The sequence below is a fragment of the Diabrotica virgifera genome, chromosome 1 (assembly GCF_917563875.1).
Source record: "Diabrotica virgifera virgifera chromosome 1, PGI_DIABVI_V3a".
NCBI lineage: Eukaryota > Metazoa > Arthropoda > Insecta > Coleoptera > Chrysomelidae > Diabrotica > Diabrotica virgifera.
Window position 1 is genome coordinate 113,024,144 of NC_065443.1, and position 22,970 is coordinate 113,047,113.

Consider the following 22,970-nt stretch of genomic DNA (forward strand, 5'->3'; position numbering starts at 1 on the left):
GTATATATATATATATATATATATATATATATATATATATATATATATATATATATATATATATATATATATATATATATATATATATGTTATATGAGAAAATATTAACCTTGAACTAGCTTAAGTTCGCCGACTTCATATTTCATCATCCCATTCCCATAGAAACCGCTGAGCACGCAGTAGATGAACTTTGTACGAACCGTTGGTCAATTCTCATGGGAACAGCGATTCAGCACTTCATACCAAACCTATAAATTGCCATTTTCAGATGCCGGGACCACTCTTAGCTGCAACTTCGACCAGTCCAGTTATTGTAGTCATTTTAAATTAATTTAACTTTGTACTATTATGTAAACTTATTGTGTAACAAATAAAATCTTTTTTTAAAAAGTCAAATACGTGATTAGTGATCTAACAATTGGCGCAGTCAGTAGGATCCGTTTAACGTTGCTAGAACACGTGTATACTCACTGGCAGCGGCGGATTCTTATCCCTTAACGGATCAAAGAATCTACGGAAGTCCTCACTCCTGTGAACTACGGAAGGAACACCCAGTGAAGCCCCTGGTAGCCGAGCAGAGAGAACAAGACGACCCTTAAAGAAGAAAGCATCTCCGAACAACCTCACTCCTGTGATCTACGGAAGGAACACCTAGTGAAGCCCCTGGTAGCTGAGCAGAGAGAACAAGGCGTCCCGATGTTCTTCTTTATGTAAGTGGATTTTGAATAATCTCGTTAATAATTTTGTTTTAATAATTTACGAAATTGACTATACTGCAAGTCAATTATTAATCAAGATACATAAAAAAAAAATAAAATACAATTTGATTATCTAATATTTGAAAGTATTAATATTGACATTTTTCTTTATACTATTTTATACTGATATTTTATTGACATAATTTTATTACTTGGTATATTTCTACCATATTTTATTGACATATTTTTACTTGCTATATTTTGGTATATTTTCTCTTGATATTTTTATTGATATATTTGATACATTTTTATTGATATATTATTTGATATTTTTATTGATACATTTTGTCTCTATATAACATTTTTATTTTTATTGATACATTTTGCCCTTTATATACCACTACATATTTTTTTTTCTCCCTTACATACAGATATTTTATATTTCTCCATACTTCTTTTTTTCATATTTGTTTAAAAATATCCCGCAAAATGCCCGAGACACGTTCCCAAACTCAACAAGAAATCGAACCATACAAGCTTTCGGAAATTTTTTCCATTATCCCAGAATTTGAAGGCGATCCGATTTCTCTTTCAACATTTTTAGATGCGTGCGACTGTGCTATTAAGATGGCTACAGGCGATCAGCGCGTTCTTTTAACGATTCACATAAAAAATAAACTCAAAGGTAAAGCTGCACAGCTTATTAATTCTAGAAAACCACTTTCTTATAAAGAAATAAAACAATTACTAAATCTACATTTCGGAGACAGTAGAGACCTGACCTCCTTAATACAAGACTTACAAAGACTAAGACAACTATCTAACGAATCTCCTCTAACTTTCTTTAACCGCTTACAAGTTTTGAATGCAAAAATGCACGCCTCGATCCAAATAGCAGATTTAACCCCAGAACAAAAAACCGCCCAATGTGACTTAATCGATACCATGGCTCTAAACACGCTTTTAACCGGTTTAGAACCTCGTTTAGGACAAATTATTAGGGCTAGTAATCCAAAAGATCTCATTGAAGCAAGCAATCGTATCCGACGCGAACTTCAATTATCATATTTTGAAGAACAAAAATCTAATTCTAAATCAAATATTCCTAAGCCTTCTCAACCAACGAGAAGACCCTCATCTCAATTTACAAAATGCACAAATTGTGGCCGAATGGGTCATCAAAATTTTGAATGCCGTTCTTCCCGTTTCGTACAACCAAATCAATCTTTTTCTAGGCCTAACGGTTATCAAAACCAATATAATAATGGACCTAACAACTATCAAAACAATCAAAACCCTAATAGGAATCAATATTCCTCCAACAATCCAAATTTCAACCAACAGAGACCTTCCTTTTCATCTCAAAATCAAAATCAAAATCGTCCATCCGTTATTCAAAGAAACCCAAATTTTCAAAGGGCACATGTTCTAAATGAATACCCTGATGAAATGACGACTAACTATTATACAGACGATTACTATACAGATAATAATTATTATAATACCGATAACTACGAAAACTATGAAACAGATTATTATACAGAAAATAATCCACAAACAGATAACTTTTACGAAACCAATAACACACTCGACACAGAAAATTATCAGGATTTTCTTTCACTTCAGAATCAAAATCATCCTCCCAACCATACGAACCATTCAACGGATATTACGAATATCCAAGAACAAATCCAGGCACTAAACTTAGACAATTTTCATCCGGATCTCAATTTTCCCGAACAAAGGTTCCTGTAACCCCATTTCATACCATGAGTTCCAAAAATTTATATTACATTAACGATGCTACCAACACTTTTAAACTTTTAATCGACACAGGTGCTGGAATCACTGTTTTCAAAGAAAACACAGCACGCAATTATCATAATAGATTTCCTGAAAACGTTACTATCCAAGGTATAACCGATCAAAAATTGTTAATAACAGAATCTGTCCTTATTCCTTTCACTGACGATAATCCCCACAAAGTCTTTATTTTCAATTTAGACATTGACTTCGATGGCATAATAGGCCTAGACTTTCTAGATCATTATGAATGCGTAATAGATCTCAAATCCCGACAGTTGCATACAAATTTTAAAACTCTCACCCTTCACAAGGTAGGGCATGATACAAACACACCTCCTAAAGACATATCACCGACACACCCTACGGAAACAAGACAAAACGAACCTAAAATAAAAATTAAACCAGATTCTAAACAGGAATCAAATTTAAAATACCAAAACCCTATGAATGAAAAATACACTATCGTAAATAACCGAGATCAAGACAAAAATCTTGAAAGACCGGAGAGAAAACGAATAAAAGGAAAAAACATAATTACCATTGACAGCCGGACCGAACAAATATGCAGACTAAAATGCAACTTATCAAATACAGATGCCATATTATCAGCACAAGAAATAGAAAAAGTTAGATTACCTCATGCATTAGTCCATGTTGACGAAAATGGAGAATTCTTAACTTCCGTCCTAAATGCTAATGCTATGCCGAAGACAATCGAATTTTCAGACATTTCAATTGAACCTTTCAAAAATTCGGAGACAATCCTAGCCTACAACGGAAATGATTTTGAAGAACCCGTAGTAGATAGAACGAGAATAATTAAAGAACAACTAAGAATTGATCACCTAAATTGCGAAGAACAAGAACTAATTTTAGACATCTGTACTGAATATGCAGATATATTTTATGTCGAAGGCGACAAATTGACTTTCACAAACGAAATCAAGCACAAAATCGATACAAACAACGCTAAACCTATCTTTACTAAATCCTATAGATATCCTCAAATACATAAGGAAGAGGTAAAGACGCAAATTAATAAAATGTTAGAAGAAGGAATAATCCAGAAAAGCGTCTCGTCATATTCGAGTCCAGTCTGGGTTGTACCAAAGAAATTAGATGCCTCAGGAAAACAAAAATGGCGAGTTGTTATTGATTATCGCAAGCTTAACGAACTCACAGTACAAGACCGCTATCCTCTCCCACAAATATCAGAATTATTGGACCAACTAGGAAGATGCCAATACTTCACAACGCTAGATTTAGCCTCTGGATTTCACCAGATTGAAATTGAGCCACAAGACATCCAGAAAACGGCCTTTTCAGTCGAAAATGGACATTACGAATTTGTCCGCATGCCATTCGGACTAATGAATGCTCCATCTACTTTCCAAAGAGTAATGGACAACATCCTCTTAGGAATACAAAACGAAAGATGCCTAGTATACATGGATGACATAATTATCTACTCACCCACTATTCATGATCACATGTCACGATTAACAGAAGTTTTTAAAAGGTTACGAAAAGCAAATTTAAAGATACAACCAGACAAATGCGAATTTCTAAGAAAAGAAGTGGCATATTTGGGCCACCTTGTAACAGAAAATGGAGTAAAAACAAATCCAGCTAAAATATCTTGCATCAAAAACTTCCCGGAACCAAAGAACACCAAAGAAATAAAATCATTTTTAGGCTTAGCCGGTTACTACAGAAGATTTATTCCAAATTTTGCCAAAATTTCTAAACCACTTACGAAACTACTCCAGAAAGACGTACCTTTTATCTTTAATTCTGAATGCAAAGAAGCCTTTAACGAACTCAAAAATATTCTAACATCAGATCCAATACTCATATATCCGAATTTTGAGGAACCATTTTTACTAACAACTGACGCTAGTGCATTCGCGATTGGAGCCGTTCTATCACAAGGCCCTATAGGAAAAGATTTACCCATAGCTTATGCCTCTAGAACATTATGCGGTGCAGAAACAAAATATTCAACCATAGAGAGAGAGTTACTAGCTATCGTATGGGCAGTCAAACATTTTAGACCATATCTTTTTGGCCGAAAATTTACACTTATTACCGATCATCGACCCCTTACATGGCTTTTCTCGATAAAAGATCCCGGAAGCCGATTAGCGCGTTGGCGCCTAAAACTCGAAGAATACAATTATAAAATAGAACATCGTGCAGGAAAAATAAACAGAAACGCTGATGCCCTCTCAAGGATTAAGATTAACCATTTTAAGGATTGTGCAAACTTTCAATCGAAAATCACATTACATGCATCGAATGAAGACGACACGGACACACAAGAAAACGAGGAAGACAACGATGAAGAAGATATAGAAAAAATGTCCGAGGAACTTGACAAGTTTATCGAACTTTACAGAACTAAGTCGATAATCGATTATTCTAAAGTTGAAATATCGAATACGGACTTATTAGACAAATCTAACAAAAATATTGTTACCTTTTTCTGGCAAAATAAACTTGAAGAACTTCACGAGAAAATAATGAATGACATATTCGAAGAAAACATGGAATATAGTAACAGAAGAATTAATATTGTACACAGCAAAACAGTAAAAGATCGAAGATATTTTATTATACCATTACCTTTTGATCCCGAACGAGTAATATCACACCTGTTTCTTGTACTTTTTGCAAATAAAGATCAATTCGATGAATCAAAAATATATTGTGTCGAAAATAATCTCGAACTACCTATTCTAGAGATATTTTCGTATATTTTTGCTGACAAAGAATTAAAATTAAGAATCTGTCAAAATATAATTAAAACAGCCAGCGAAGACGAAATCCCTCAAATCTTAGATCATTACCATTGTGGTAAAAATAATTTACACCGTGGAATAAACGAAACTGTCAGAAGAATAAAACAAAAATATAATTGGAAAAATTTAACAAAAGATGTAGAGAAATTTGTAAAAGCATGTGAAATATGCCAAAAAGTTAAAATTTGTAGAAAAAACTTAAGTGGACCACTAGTCATAACAGAAACTCCAAAAACACCATTCGAAAGAATCAATATGGACATATTCGAATACCCTACTAGAAATTATGCATTAACTATTCGTGACGAATTGACAAAATTCACACAAGCCTATCCTTTAGAAGACAAAAAGGCAGTAACAGTAGCCAAGACACTCCTACTCTTCTTTCAGCACTATGGAACACCACTAAGAATTCATTGTGACTGCGGTCGAGAATTCGAAAATGCTATAATCAAAGATCTATGCGAATTATATGACATCAAACTAACATTTTCTAGTGTTAACCATCCACAATCTAATGGATCCGTAGAGAGATTTCATGCCACACTCTCAGAAATGATTAGAGCAAATCAAGCCGAAAACCCGAATGATCATCCCTTCAATATACTCCCTTATGCAGTAATATGTTATAACAACACGAAAAATAAGACCCACGGTTTTACACCATATGAACTTATATTTGGGCACACTGCAGGCCGTCCACCAGAAACTCTATACAATCAAAAAACACTAATGAGTAAATATATTCGAGACCTAAATAATCGCATGGAATATTTTTACAAAGTAGCCAGAGCAAAAACAGAGAGACAGAAAGAAAAGGCGAAAGTAAGATTTGACGAAAATATTTCAGCGCAAAGACCTGATTTTAAAATTGGTGACAAAGTTTACGTAAAAGAATCCCAAATTAAATCAAAATCAGAAAATCTTTTTAATGGACCTTTCGAAATTCAAGAAATTTTTACAAATTCCGCAATTATCCTTAACCCCAAAACTAACCAAACCTCTAAAGTAAATTTTGACAGACTAAAACCTTATTTTGAATAATTTTCCTTTACAGATTCTATGGACTCCTTTCTATCGTCCAATCCCAAATTCTCCTCACTCCCATTAATAACACAATTGGAATATTTTTCCATGAAAAAGGAACTATACGAATATCTAACGACAAATGGACTTTACTTGTTTACAAAGAATTATTGCCTATCAAAACTACAATATCCAACAATGACAAAATTTTGGAAAACCTATTAGAAAAATTTATTAACGTGGATACACCGAGAAAACTTGCCTTTCAAGCCGAAGTACAGACACATGTTAGTCTGCTAAAACAAATCTCAAACTCCGTTAACTTAAAATATAAAGAGATAACCTCTGACACAGTACCTTATAATAAACGCGTAAAACGCGGTTTAGTAAATGGTATTGGAACAATATGGAAATCCATTACTGGAAATTTGGACGCCTCTGACGGCGAATACTTTAATAAATGTATAAATAAGATAAACTCCGATGAAACTCAAATTGAAAATCTCTTAAAAAATCAAATATCTGTTACCACTTCAATTATAAAAACTTTGAACACTACTATTCAAAAATTGCAAATAGACGAAGAAACCTTTAACAACGACTTAAAAACTATAGAGACTACACTTCTGGACATTAATAATGACATCTCCTTTTACCAAGCACAATTACAAATACTAGATTTATGTGAGTCCTTAATGGAAAGCTACGTATTTTTAGAAAATTATTTAAATGATATACTAAATTCTATCACATTCTCTCGCCTGCAAATTTTACATAGTTCTATTATTTCGCCCATAGACTTAATGGAAGCATTAAAAGAAATCTCACAGTCATTACAAAATAACGTTTTGCCTCTACCCACTTATATGTCAAATATAGCTCAGTATATTGACATAATAAAACTACAAGCTTATCAGCTTGATTCAAAAATTGTTTTCGTTCTCGAAATTCCGTTAGTTGATCCCGAAATCTTCACTTTGTATCAACTATATTCAATACCAATATTAGATAATCAAACTGGTTTTCATCATATACTTTCAACTGTTCATAAATACATAGCGCGAGATGATGATTCAATTTCATATGTCTTACCCACGGACACCGAAAAATGCAATCAAATCAGTCAAAACCAAAGAATGTGTACAGACATTCTTCCGTACCCCATAGACACCGATGCTATATGCGAAGCCCAGCTTTTGAAACCTCTCAGCAACTTGCCAAAAACTTGCCAGATGTCCATGCTCTTGGCACAAGGTTACAACGTTCAAGAAATTGACCGAAATTTATGGTTGCTAACCATTTCCGATCCATTACCAGTAACAATCAAATGTGCAAGAAAAGATGTCACTACACGAATAATCAAAACAAATTCAATCTTAAGATTAATTCCCGAATGTATTGCATTCATTGGCAGTACCAGAATTCATGCCAAAGACCAAATCGAGAAATGTACAAATATTACGTATAGAAGTCACCCAGTTAACGTACCCTACAGATGCTGTGACCATTTTGAGACAAAGAGTCACCTATCAAAATTGAAACCACTAAAACTCAGTAAGATCAACGTAGATGACTTAAATATTGCACAACACAAATTGGACCAATATTCGGAAGAACTGGACCATATCATGAGCCAATCATTCATCGAGGAACATTTACCCTTATTCACTATATCAATCTTATCCCTGATTATCATCCTAGCTATCTTATACCTTTGTTGTAAATATCGAACCAAAATATTTCCAAAAATTGCAATCTCCTTGTCCCAGGATCAGCCTCCAACTTCAGCATCACGCAGAAATTCCATTAGACAGAAATTTCAAAGCTTTACCTCCTTCAGAAGAAGACCCAATGTCCAACAAGAGAGCGAAGAAGAAGCAGAAACACCAATTACTCTGTAAAAGTCAAAGCAATGGCATTGACTTTTCACTAATAAGGGGAGCTGTTATATGAGAAAATATTAACCTTGAACTAGCTTAAGTTCGCCGACTTCATATTTCATCATCCCATTCCCATAGAAACCGCTGAGCACGCAGTAGATGAACTTTGTACGAACCGTTGGTCAATTCTCATGGGAACAGCGATTCAGCACTTCATACCAAACCTATAAATTGCCATTTTCAGATGCCGGGACCACTCTTAGCTGCAACTTCGACCAGTCCAGTTATTGTAGTCATTTTAAATTAATTTAACTTTGTACTATTATGTAAACTTATTGTGTAACAAATAAAATCTTTTTTTAAAAAGTCAAATACGTGATTAGTGATCTAACATATATATATATATATATATATATATATATATATATATATATATATATATATATATATATATATATATATATTAAAGGATGTTAAGTAAGCGAGTACAACTATAAACATAGAAAAGAAAAATCATTGGCAAATAACTCGCAATGTGAATGTGAATACAAAATTAACAATATATTAACAATAAAATTTATATATATATATATATATATATATATATATATATATATATATATATATATATATATATATAACAGGTATATAATCTTTGATTATATACTTGTATATAATTGCTACCCCAATATTTCAACCTTGTTTTATATATATATATATATATATATATATATATATATATATATATATATATATATATATATATATATATATATATATATTTAGATGTAAAATATTTAAATGGCTATTAAAAAATAACGGTCTGAGATAGAAAATTGAAAATTTAGGATTGTATGTATCTTTTGCTTCTACATCTCATAAAAATAGTAAAAAACGGTTTTTCCAAAAATTAAAAAAATATATCAGGGGGGCCACCCCCCTTATGACGTACGGGTATGAAACTCCATATTATCCTATTCCCAGTCCGCTAGAATATACATGTAAAATTTCATAAAAATCTGTTCAGTCGTTCTCGAGCTATAAATGGTGTAACTAACACAACCTCGACTTTCTTTTATATATATAGATGTTCATATGGCTGCGGTGTGCAATGTAGGTACTATTATAGGTCCTTTTCATGAGCATTTTTCAGTGTGTAACATTAAATGATAGGAAAAAGGGTAAGTCCGTGATAATACACATTTATGACATTTAGTCTAACATGACATTTTAGTTAAATTTGGAATAAAAACAAATCAAATGTGTTTCTTGCATTTATAAAATGGTATTTTGTATTTTCTTTGATTTGTATAGTCTTATAAGTTATACAGATTATATTTGTAATATTATTATCTAATTAAAAAAAATATTTTTTATTATGGCGCCATCTATCGACAACTAGAATAATCACCGAACTAGAATAATTACCAAAGTAATCACCGACGTGCGTTTTTTCTGTCACATGCAATTTAATGCGTTAGAAAGAAATCGAAAAACTGTGACGCACTGAAAGATGATCATGAGAAAAAGAATACCTACATATTTCGAAAACTTCTGAGAAATGGGAAAATTATTGATTTATAGATATTACAAAGAAAAGGTACCTAAAGACGTTTTTGAGCAAGTCGTGCTGCGTGAAAGAATTTTATAAATAATAAAATTTTTGCTATATAATATGTACCATGTACATACCTAACCACATTAAAAATTCACATTGTATGTAACGCATGAATGACACAAACATTTTTTGAATATATATATATATATATATATATATATATATATTTTGAATTTTGAGTCTATACCGTGTCTATACCTAAATACTTTTTAACATTGGTATTTGTATTTATGATATGTACTTTCCCAAATTTAATAAAATTTGTCATTTTTTATATTATCTAATCGTTGTTTTATTTAAGTCAAGCATAGCCACAGATCAATCTTTATAGTAATATATTTTCAGTAAGTATGTACATCTAAAAAGGTACTAATACCTACATAATTTAATTTATTCATGCCTTACAATGTGAATTTTTAAAGTGGTTAATAGCAAAATTGTATTATTTATAAAATTCTTTCATACAGCATGACTTGCTCGAAAACCATTTAAATACCTTTTCTTTGTAATATCTATAAATTAATAATTTTCCCATTTCTATTTTATTGCAATTTCTATTTGTAACATTTTTTAAATAACTCAGAAGGCCCATTTCGCCGATTTAAGTTTATATAGGCAACCCAAATTACGCAATGGGTTAAGCAATGGGTCAGGATTTAGACAGAATCATCGGGATTCCAATGAACTGTCAGTGGTGGCCGGTGGATGGCTAAACTGACATGGCCATAGACATAGATAAGGGGGGTGGTCATCGCGTATCTAATGTTTACATTAAATATTGACAAATTTGTAAAGAATATCCTGTTTGGTTTTGTTTTTTGGTTAATTGTGTAGCGAAATCTGTGAAATTGTGATAGCAATTTAAATATGAAGTGGTTTAATAATTGGATACGCCTATGGATGACAGTTTTGCCATCCAGCAGCCATATTATATCACGTGATTTGGAATGCCTAATTGACAGTTATAGATGACTGAAGTCATATGATGTATATGACAAATGAACTGAATGTCAAAAGAACGAAGGTTAGGTAGGTAGATCGTAGATTTAAAATAAAAAAAGAGGAAATTGAGGTTACGAGTACGAGAAAATATAAAAGTGAAAATGAATATTTTAAAAAATATATCAACTTTATTAACAACAAATAACTTACAAAATGTAAGAAACGATAGCTACTACTTATACACTCACGGACAAAAATATTGCATATTTTGAAATTAAAGTGTGAAATAAAATTTTCTGTGCTGCCCCCAGTGTCATAGAAATATGATTTCTTTTCCAAATGCGATGTTTTAATGTATCATATAAATGGTATAATCGGATTTAAATTTAATATGGGCTATATAGTGGCCAATATAATTTTTAAATTGAATCTCATCAAGGTAAGTACCTATTCACTATTCGGGAACTCAAGGGAGGTTGCTGCCGCTTATTTGGAACTAGAGGAATTGGGATGAAAATATGAACAAATCATCCGTTAACGTATGTATCAACGTCGTTTAAATGTTTGTCGGGTGTGTTCATTTAATGAATGATTTATTTATATTAATTAATTACATTAATTATATTAAAATATTGTTATCCCAATTACATCGGCCATTTTCATGCAACTGCACTGCCAGCTACAGTCGATTGAGTTCGCGAATTCTACTGACATGAAGACCTGCGTCATGGTGTATTAACACTAACATGAATTTGTTACCCAATATTGCTGGCAAATGGCAAAACATGATCTTCTAAAATGTTTTTAATGTACATATCAACTGTCATTCACCCAACCACCTCCACAAGTTCGGTATCTCCTTTCCCAGAAATACCACTCTCCCCTACCTTTAAAATTAACACTTTGTTTGTATGAGGTTACATCTGACATACCGTTTACCATATGGAAGCAAGACTTACATAACTCATCTACAGAAGAGTTGGTGAACAGTATGTCAGTTGTAACCTCATACAGAATATTAGTTTTGGTTGGGGTGGCATAGTGCTACAGAGATGTATTGCTTTGAAAGGAATGTGAAGGAAATTAGGTGAATGCCAACTGATATGTACATTGAAAACATTTTAGAAGACCATGTTTTGCCATTTGAAAGCCATATTGGATATGACATATTGGTGCTAATGCACATCTTCATGTCGCTAGCAAAGTGAATACTTACCTTGATGAGATTCAATTTAAAACTTATACTGGCCAGCATATAGCCCTGATCAGATTTAAATCCGATCATTGCATTTATGTGATACTTTAAAACATCGCATCCGAAAAAGAAATCCTATTCCTATTATACAGGGGGATTAAGGAGAGCAGCTGAAAAAAATTCATTCCACATGCATATGCAATATTTTTGTCGGTGATTATATAATCTTTTGTTCTTTGCTCTTAAAAATGTTCTAACACATTTTTATTTTAGTTCCAACAAATTCGTAACAAATGGCAGAATAGATGGATGATCAGAGATGTTAAACGCAGAAAGATGACTACTGAGTATGCTCCTTTAAGACTTCGTATTAACTCTCTTCGAAAAAACGATGTTCTTCCTTCCGAATTAAGAGAAATTGCAGATGCTGAAATACATGCTTTACCAAGAGATTCTGCGTTAATAAGAACCAAAAAAAGATGTGTGATAACTTCTAGACCAAGGGGTGTTGTCTATAGATGGAGACTTAGTAGAATTGTTTTTAGACACTTAGCAGATTATAATAAATTGAGTGGTGTTCAACGTGCTATGTGGTAGATTTATTCAATATAATTAGTTATATGTAGATATTTTTGTGTTTCATTTCTTAAAGAAATGTAAGGTATAATTACAAAACTAGATTTATGGTAAGTTACAATTTGTCAGAGGTACTGGTAAAACAATAGTATTACCACTGAAGAAAGGCAAGATCTGCTCGGCCTTTAGATGTCTACTCACTGGCTCATACCATCCTGGCCGGTATTGACGTATGAGGGTTGGAATCCGGCTTCTGAAGGAAGTTTGGTCTAGTTGCAGAACTTCAATGCCAACTGCCAGCTTCTAGAAAAGCTTTAAAACTCCAAGATGCATCATGTTACCTTTTTTACTTGGTAACAAAAGACACTGCCCATGAACAATCTACCTACCAAGATGTATGGGAAACCCTACTTCAATTGAAGAAGCATGCCCAAAAGTTGGCCATTCCAAAGCTAGAATGCCTTCAATTTGATTGGAGGGTTGTCGGAACTATGATAGAAGAAATCTTTGAAGACATGTAAGTCAGGTATTAGTGTTTTGCAATCCTCATAGTTACTGGTTCGGAGCGGTAGGTAACTGTCCCTTGTATTTTTTATAATTATAAAAGAGGGTCCAGTTGCCGATACCAGCATCCAGTTCCAGGAGGAACCATCTCATAAGGAGGGGGCAATGTAAAGCTGATCCTGACCACCCAATGAAACCAGTTTTTACTGCTGGTTTGTTGAGTTCTAGAGACGCCACCATTTCTCTGTTTAGTAATTCTATTTATTCCAATTGAGTGTAGTCGAACCCGCTTATTAGAATACCTCTTAAAGGAATATCCCGCTTTAAGGAATAGAAATTTAAGGTCCCAAAACGTTTCTACTAGCTACCAAAGATCGGTTATTAGAATTTCCCGGTTATAGGAATACTTTTGCTTGACACTAAGGCTATTCCAATAAGCGGGTTCGACTGTATTTAAATTGAATAATTAGATTTTACAGTTAGTTGAAAGTAAAAAATTGTATCTAATGTGAGTGCTTTGGTCGGGAGATAAATTGTAATAAATGTATTATACAAATTATATTTTAACTGTAAATAGTGTTTAGTAAAAATAAGTGTAAATAAATTAAAATAAAAACTAAGTGTTAAACTCATTACAATATTAATAATATCAGATTATTATTTACCAAATTTATGAACAACAGAATACATATACTTTTTAATTACTTGATTCTCTTTTGCAGTCTACTGTTGATAATGATGATTTAAATAAATATTACAGAACTATAAAGAAATACCTGTTTTTATTTAAGAGTACAGTTCGAGATGTATTTTAACAAAATATCTCATTCCGAGGGTATACCTATTATTTTTCATTAATAGTTGTTATTTATGGCCCTTTTAAATTCAAATGAAATAAAAAGCTAAAAGGTGCCGTATACGTGTAATGTATAAGACCGGTGTGACCGTCAAAAAACAGAATAAGAAACGACTTTTTCTCATTTTTTGACCTTAGAGGAGGCTGTGCCTTAGAACATAAAAAAATGTTGTTTTATGATCACTTTGTTTTGTTTTTTGTTCTAAGATCATGATTTTGTCAGAGCACTGGTGGTATGACGTCATAATACAAACGTCAATTTTGATCAAAATATGATTGTCATCAATTGTCATTGTCATAAGTCAATTTTGCTCGTTGTAATTTTGAAATCGTGTGATTGTAGTTTTTTAAATAAATCCTGTTCTCGGATTCTGATATTTTAAAGAGTCTGTCTACAAACAAGAAAAATCAAACAAGTGATAACTTTGCACCTCGTGGTTAACATTATATTCTTCTTAATAACATTTCAGTATTGGTAACATAACCTTGAAAGCTTTACAAAATGTTTAATTCTTCAAAATTATCTGATTCGCCCAGTTACTTTAAAACAAACTTGACGAATATTAGAGACGAAACCATAAATGACACGAGTAGAAATATTCTATTTCCGAAAATTACTTCCACACCTTTAAACAGCATTTTTGCAACTCCACCCAAGAACAAAATAATGACTCCCAGGAGGTAAGATCTTAAAATATTTAAGGCTTGTATTTAATCTAACACCAATATAAAATCGATATGATCTTCAAACGTTTGTCTTTTGGAACGAAATATCATTGAGCACCAAAATTTTAATACCAAATTATTTATTTTTGACCCTCAAAAGTATTGAGTTGTGAATTATATTAATATATTTCAGTAGCAACTTATTATTGTTGACACCGAGTTGTTGTCTTACTTGAACACTGAGAATCAACATTTAAATAACTATGACATGGTCTATGACTATGAAACGGTTGCAATTTTGTATTGAGTTTTGTTTTTTGGGCACTCTCTTAAGTATTTTAGCCCTGGTAGGCATCAACCCATTGTTTTAAAGTCACAGTTGGCTGCTTTGAAACTGTGTAGTTTTGCGGTTTATACCTATTTGCTTGATCATTCAGTTAGATAAGGCGAAAACGGCGGGTTCGTTGGGAAAAATATTCCCATGAGATTTTTTTGCATAATTATATTCGTGAGACATCCCAGAATAAGGTTCAAGAAGTCACCCACGTGAAAAGTGGGCCAAATTAAAAAAAAAAAAAATTTAATCAAATTGCAAAAATTAATATTTTTGGCCCGGCCTTTTTTTTGTAGGTTTCTTGGACCATTCTGGATAAAAAAGGTCTCTCATAATTTTTCTCTAAAGTTGATCGTTTTCGAGTTATAAGCAATTTAAAATTGAAAAAAAAAGAAAAATGGCGATTTTCAAGGCTAAGGGTCGATTTCTCATACCTGTGGTAATCTATGGTTCAGTTGAACCAGGTTCACCGGTGATCTTTGGATTTGTTTGGAATGCATTTCTCATTGCACATTCATGTCAGCGCTCGTTCTACAGCTTTCGAGAAATGCCAATAGATGGCAAAAGGTAAAAAACTGTCGCCATTTTGAACTACCTTTTTTATGCTGTTTTTGAATAGTTAAATTTAAGTATTTATAGTCAAATAGTCATTTTAATAATTATAAATAAATATTATAAAAACAAAAATAATGTTATCGTTTATCGTTAGGCTTAATATAATAAAATAGGATATATTTATATTATGACAGCGTTTCGTGTTAATACAACGCATGCGTAGTCCATGAAATCATCTGAACTGAGTTCTGAAATCTTTGAACGGCCGAATTCCACTGTTCAAGCATCATTCAAGTTTAAACTGCCATCGGTTGAACATACGAATTGAGAAAGACGATTTTGACTTTAAACTGACGTTTACTAGAAGTTCAGGTTAAACTGGAGTTGAACTCGATATGAGAAATTGGCCCTTAATAACTCGCTTAAAAGTTATTATTATGAAAGTCAGAAAGTGACTAAATCAAAGTTTGATTTATAGAATCCCCTACAAGATCCCGAAGAAATTTTTGTCATTATTTTATTACTAAGCTGTTATTTTTAAGTAATAATATTGAGCGCCATGCACGTGGTAGCCCGCCGTAAATGTGAGTGCAAGTAAGATGCACAATTGGACTGCTGAAGTGGCATCTCTCTCACACTCATCATTTACCACGTGCATGGTGCTCAATATTATTACTTAAAAATAACAGCTTAGTAATAAAATAATGACAAAAATTTCTTAGGGATCTTGTAGGGGGGCATTAAACTTTGTTTTAGTCACTTTCTGACTTTCATAATAATTAGGTATTTTCTATGGGAAATAAGCCACAATTTTACTAAAAAATGAATTTATTAACTTATTTCCCATAGACAATACTTAATTATAAAAATGCCACAAGGAAATAGCTTCAGAATTTCATAATAATAACTTTTAACCGAGTTATTAAGCCTTGAAAATCACCATTTTTCGTTTTTTTCAATTTTAAATTGCTTATAACTCGAAAACGATCAACTTTAGAGAAAAATTATAAGAGACCTTTTTTATCCAGAATGGTCCAAAAAACCTACAAAAAAATTGTCCGGGCCAAAAATACTGATTTTTGCAATTTGATTAAAAAAAATTTGGCCCAATTTTCATGTGGGCGACTTCTTGAACCTTATTTTGGGATGTCTCACGAATGTAATTATGCAAAAAAAATTTCATGGGAATATTTTTCTCAACGAACCCGCCGTTTTCGCCTTGTGTAAGTTACCATTTTAGAAGCGATAACTAAAAAAACAAAAAAGAGGTCAGCATTCGCCAAACATGTTACTGTCTTTAATAACCCTATTAAAAGATTCTAATCCATTGTTAGTGGCTAATATTCCAATTGCAGCACCCAAATTTCAGCTTCCCCTGTGTTGGTAAACGTTCTTATGTGAATCCATATTTTATTTTGTTTTCGATGTTTTACTGCTAACCAGTTTGAATCTGACTCTGAATTAAAAAGTGGACATCCTCAGTAAGGTTACTAGTGTGGTCTGGGGTAGTAGGCACATCAGTTGGTTGTTTAGCCATCGCAATACTTAATTTTGGTCATCTGCTACTATCCCTTTGGCATACACATTAAAATAAAAAAACTTGTAAGTTCAGTTTGATACGCCACTGCTATTACTTCAGTTCGTCTTAATGTAACTTATAAGGTTCTCAAGTATTCTTTCATAATGGTACTTAAAGAATTTCATCTTGTAATGGCCGGTTTCACCAACGACAAATAGTAGTTTATTCTATGAATAAAGTTATTCGACCAATAAACTGACATTTCTCCATATCACTAACATCAAATAAGAGTTATTTTACTAATTTATCAAATAAATACTTACTCTTCAAATAAATTGACAAGTTAATTTCGCTGTAAATATTTATAAGAAAGTAAATTCACCAGTTTAACTTTAAATTATCAAAATTATATTGAAACAAAATATAAATATAAACGTCTAATAAATTTTATTTATTGATTTATTTATTGTTGGTGAAACCGGACCTAAGTCAGTTAATAATATTATATGGAACTAATAATATTATATTTTTCCAAAATAATGTATTTTTGACCCTGTATACTGTAACAGTTACAATTTTTACAATATTAAAAATTGACAGCAACAAACTGAATTTGCCAGCAAATATACACTATATTTTAATAACACAAAAACAACTAACTAACTACTTTGAGAAGGGTATGCTGAACTCTATCAAGTTCATTTTTATGGACTACATAGATAATATGGAGACCACACAGAGGAACAATAATCAAGATGAGATCTAACAAGTGACCAATATAAAATTTTCATTGAATTGATATCTGTGAAATCACGAGAAGTTCTTTCAATGAAACCAAGCATTTTCATATACTTTTGGGCAACAGTACTAATGTGGTGTTTAAAGCTGAGTGAAGAATCTAATATTATGCCCAGGTCTCTGATTTGTGTGCATGATTGCAATGCTTCATTGTTAATAGTATAGCCATGTGTTAGCAAATGGTGATTCCTGCAGAAACGCATAATATAATACTTACCAACATTTAATTCCATGCCATTAAGAGAGCACCACTGGGATAATTTATTAATATCTGATTGTAGTCCAAGAGTATCCTCATGAGATCTTATTATTGTAAAACACTTAAGGTCATCAGCGAAAAGGAGAGCTTTTGTATGTGAAAATCAAGTGGTGATATCATTAATAAATAGATTAAATAGTAGCGGTCCCAGGTGTGAACCTTTTGGAATACCTGAAGTCACAGGAAAAATGTTGGGATAACAGTGATTTACCCTAACCATTTGAGTTCTGCTTTTTTAAATAACTACATAACCACCTAAATACCAGACCATCAATACCAATATATTTAATATATTATATAATTTTTATATTTTTTGTATGTAATGTTTAATCCTTCTTAGATTGATAACAAATTTGAACTGCTTATGATTTTTTTCGTTCCAAAAAATCACGTTCGTTACTTTGCTTTTTATATTAATCAAAGATTTGTTTCGGTCCGATGTTTCAAAGTAGCAAATGGATAATAGCGAATAACTCTATAATCATAACTGTAAAAATCCATTAAAATGAAATCATAAACTGCCTCACAAGAATTTCTTGGAAGCGATACCGAAACAAAATTCGCACAAATTGTAAACAGATGCATTTTGTTCTTCTCAGCAGTTTAGCATTTTCGACAGTTTACAGATTATAATTGAATAACTATTGAATAAATTACAACACAAACTAACGAATGTGACACATTCGACATTTAGCGTTGTACAAAAATATACCTTTAGTTATATTTATACAAATCAAAACTATCAAATATACCAGTTTCGTCAGTTTGCAGTCAACCAAATGGAAAAAAGTTCACATTCGTTAGTTTAAACAGCATATTGCCATTGCTCCCAATCAAGCTACAATAACGAGAATTTGCCACAAGATGTATCACATATAATGCGAGGACAAGGCATCGAATCTCAAAAATGCGATTTTTCACATATGATAGTTGGAAATGGTAGGGACGATTTAATAACAACTGTTTGTATATTGTGGTTTTTAAAGCCTTAAAAATAAATTTTCATTGTAATTTGAAAAGTAATATTCAATATAAATTTTAGATATTCTTTATCAGAAGTGGCCACCCCACCAAGACACAACAGGAGAGAATATGTCCGATCAACTACCTCTAAATATCAGCCAGGTCCGTTGTTAGCCTCCACAAAGTTTAATTTAAGTGTTAGCACATTTGAAGATGCAAAAAGCCCAGGATTAGTAAATAGGATTGTACAGTATAACGAAGAAACAGAAAGACAAAAAGAACAAAGACGTCCTGTGACACACCAGGAAAAATATGGCAGTGTTGGACTGTTTCCTGTAGTACATCTTTTCAAAAACAAGTTGCCTACCTTGCAAAAGAAACCTAGACATGTAACTGTTCGTGTGGCAAGCCCAGGTATGTATTTTTTAATATACAATAAAACAATCACTATACTAGATGTTATACAGCAATCACAAAGTAAAAGAATGGCAGCGAAAACAAAGGAGTAAAAAAGGGATCAGGTTGTGAAAATAAAAAATTTTACCTTGGAAAAGTTGTGAGAAACAAGGAAAATTCAATTTTTAGAAAAATGAACCTAGTTCATTTATAAATTACCTTTTCTTTTTGCTTATCTTATATAACATTTTCAGTACACAAAAAAGGCATATCGTCCCACAAACATTGGAAAATGCGTTTTTTGCACATTTGTATAATGTAAAACTAAACTCACATGTTCAAAAAACCTTGTAAGCCATACGTCATTACTTATATTAATGGGTTTCTAAGAGCTTGTATCCCCATTGCTTAGAGTATGAATAGCAATAGTTTTTCTTGTCTCCTGAACAATCGTGATTTTGGGGTTAGGAGGTATTAGAAAGACACAGACGATATAAAATCGTAGCTGAACTTCGTATTTAAATCCGACAGTGTATGTGTTGGCTCTATGAATCAAAAAGCTCAATTTTTAGGCAGTAAAAAAACATAGTTGAAGGGGCCAAGAAATCTGATGAGTTGAGATTGTTGTATGCATATAGAATTTCGTCTTCTTCTTCTATGGTACTACAGCCCAAATTGAGCCTTGGCCTTTTTTATTTTTTCCCTCCACCCTCGTTTGTCTGTGGCTGCTCTTCTCCATACACGGACTCTTAAAAGTGTTTGTTCATTGCTGCTTACTGTGTATTTCCAGTGCTTTCTTGGCTTTCCAACCGGTCCTTTCCCTGCCTGCTAGCGTTCAGTGCTCTTTTTGGTAGCCTATCCTCTCCCATTCTTATCACATGTCCAGCCCATTGCAATCTTTGTATTCTAATGAAGTCAGACTGGGGTGTTTCCTTATAAAGTTGATAAGCTCTTGTATCAAATTCTGAAGATTCCGTTTTCCCTCACAGGTTCTAGTACTCTCCTCAGTACTTTTCTTTCAAATGTGTCGAGTTTGTTTTTGGATGTTTCGTTCAGGACCCATGCTTCACTGCCATAGCATGCTATTGGTCGAATTAAGGTTTTATAGATACGCATTCTTCTAAATTTTTAGGCAATTTAATATTGTCAGGCAAAAGTACTATTAATTAACTATTTTTAATGGGAAATAAGCCACAATTTGACTAAAAAAATCATTTTATTAACGTAAATTGTGGCTTATTTTCCATTAAAAATAGTTGATTACAAAAATGCCACAAGAAAATAGTTTCAGAACAACATAAAGTACTATTAGTTTACAAATGACAAAAAAGTGATTTTTGAAAAACTGGCTATTTTTAAACAGCTGTCTCTTCTAACATACTAGAAGGATGTTAAGTTACAAATGCTCGTTTGAAAGGTATTTAAAAACCTATTCATTTGTCGGGTTCTACATTTTTTACCTCATTGAGTTAAATTTTGACAGTTACAGTTAAAATGTTATAAGTTTTCTTTTCAGTCTTCTTAACATACCTTTTACGGTGTTGCAAATTATTTCGTTTCATATTATATCCAAAAATTGACATTATAACAAGAAAAATGAGATCTTGTGTGATAAACTGGGTTCACTTGGCTCAGAGATAGTGTAAAACGGGTTCACTTGGCTCTTCAAACATAGTGTAAAACGGGTTATGATTGACCCCTTCGAAGAGCATATCTCAGGCCCAAGGTCACCTACTAGAGGACTAAAAAATTAGCTAAAGGCTGCTTTTTTAAGGTACAATAATATCCTAAAATTTGGTAAAAATCCTTGTACCTTGTACTACCCACACAAAATAGTTGAAAATTAAAAATATTGTTCATATATATTTGTAATAGTTGATCTTTCAAAAAAATATCTAATAAATTGTTTTTAGATTATGTGAAACATACTCCAGAATACAATAGAAAGTTATTAGAAGGTCTAGTCAATCCAACTGGAGGGAACCATACTTTATTAAACTCAAGACATTCTGGAAACTCCACTAGTACTAGAAGTGTACTTGATGCTCTAAAAGAAATATCTAGGAAAAGAATACATGCAAATGAGGTAAGCAGAACTCACATAAAGCCTGTAAGTCATCATTCATCATCATTTTTTTAGATGTAATCCGTAAATGGGATCTGTTTCTATCAATATATTTGTCCATATTCCATATGTTTCTATCTTGGGTACACCAAAACCAATCAGTTTATTGCTTTATATGTATTTGTCTTGTCCATATTGCATTAAGTCTTTCCTCTCTTACTGATTCTAGGAATGTCATACTTAACAATTCTTTGAATTGAGTGATTCTTAATCTTATTGGGATCTGTATCTGTAGAGTACAGAGGGCGAGTTAAGTCCCACAGCATGTAGCCCACAATTGACCCATTGTGCATCCTCCCAGGGGGTTATTGTCCTTAGCTCATTGTCCATTCTGGCATTTCCAGGAAGGTGGACAAAATCACCTGGTGACATCTCCCCTATATCGGCAGGTGTAGGCCAAGGCTCGCTGAACACATACTCTCGTATTGACAATAACTCTGGACATTCACATACGACATTCTCGACATCTCATTCACACTTTCTGTACAGAGGTTTGTCTACTAGCCCTAATGTGTGAAGGTATTTGCTTACTTGACAATGGCCAGTTAAAAAACCAACTGTCAAGCATAGGTTTTTCCTGGTCATTCTCAAGTACTTTTCTGATGGTGACTTCCCAAGGTTCCTTAGTGTTACCGTGGCAATACATCCTGGCCCTTCTTCTCATCTTTTCATGGTTTGCGTGTGGGAGTGACATTTGGCAATCTCTGCGATTGTTGTAGTTGACCAGCCAAAAAAAGCATCACGTGGGCGTACTGGGAAAATCCACAAACATCAATATGTTAACAGGAAAAACCGTATATCTCCAAATTCATCATCCACTGTGCTTAAATCAGTACATCCAATGACAAAGAAAATCAACTAACTCCATCTTTTTTTAAGTTTTCATGAATAAAAAAAATGTTTTTCCAAATATTTTTGAGTACATAATATATGTTCACACCACCTGTGGTTAACATCCTTCAAAATCATATCCAGGTACCAAAACGTGAACAGCCAGTGTACCCGATTTTTAAGAGGTAAGTCATATGGTATAATAATGTTTAAATTCGTTTTTCTCAAAACTTTACTTTTGTGAGTTAGTGGATTTTCCCAGTATGCCCACAATCAGGTGTTAAGAGTCTTAGCCCTGCTGCCTTCCTAGCTAGCTGGTCAGCAATGCGGTTGCCTTTATTTCCGTTGTGTCATTTAACTCACCCCAGGATGATGTTGTTACCATCCGAAGCTTGGGCTAGTGACTCATGACACTCCATTACTAGCCCTGATATGACACATGGTCTATTCAGGGTTAGTAGCATGTGACTGCTGTCTGTGCAGATTATTATGGTTTAACCGGCTATATCTCTTTTGCGGCTATGGAGATACCAGCTAGTTCAAGGGTTTTCGATTTTGTAGGGTTTGTCAAAGACAAATGTAGGTTTAATTAAGTTGCCTCCATGGCTGTCATGTAGCATGG

The 22,970-nt window shown here is 32.8% G+C and overlaps 2 protein-coding genes across 3 annotated transcripts in view; both read left to right on the top strand.

Moving 5' to 3' along the window:
- Positions 1 to 10,821: 10,821 nt before the first annotated feature.
- On the top strand, positions 10,822 to 12,595 carry LOC114331151 (28S ribosomal protein S14, mitochondrial). Its single transcript, XM_028280634.2, has 2 exons — positions 10,822 to 10,986; positions 12,240 to 12,595. Exons 1-2 carry the CDS (start codon positions 10,933 to 10,935, stop codon positions 12,561 to 12,563), a joined length of 378 nt encoding a protein of 125 aa, XP_028136435.1. The 5' UTR covers positions 10,822 to 10,932; the 3' UTR covers positions 12,564 to 12,595.
- Positions 12,596 to 14,204: 1,609 nt separating this feature from the next.
- Positions 14,205 to 22,970, top strand: part of LOC114331150 (mucin-5AC) — a 34,529-nt gene continuing 25,763 nt past the window's right edge. For both annotated transcript variants that reach the window (XR_007700285.1, XM_028280633.2), the window contains exons 1-3: positions 14,205 to 14,583; positions 19,076 to 19,410; positions 21,306 to 21,478. Coding sequence is in view for 1 of the 2 variants with exons in the window: in XM_028280633.2 (XP_028136434.1) it covers positions 14,405 to 14,583; positions 19,076 to 19,410; positions 21,306 to 21,478 (687 nt within the window). In the remaining variant the exon portion in view is untranslated. The remainder of the gene's footprint in view (positions 14,584 to 19,075; positions 19,411 to 21,305; positions 21,479 to 22,970) is intronic.

Bases quoted from the DNA above. Each gene is read 5' to 3' on its own strand.
- LOC114331151 (XM_028280634.2), top strand. From the start codon at position 10,933: ATGAATATTTTAAAAAATATATCAACTTTATTAACAACAAATAACTTA. The intron at 10,987-12,239 runs GTAAGAAACGAT...TTTTTATTTTAG, and splicing joins CAACAAATAACTTACAAAAT to TTCCAACAAATTCGTAACAA.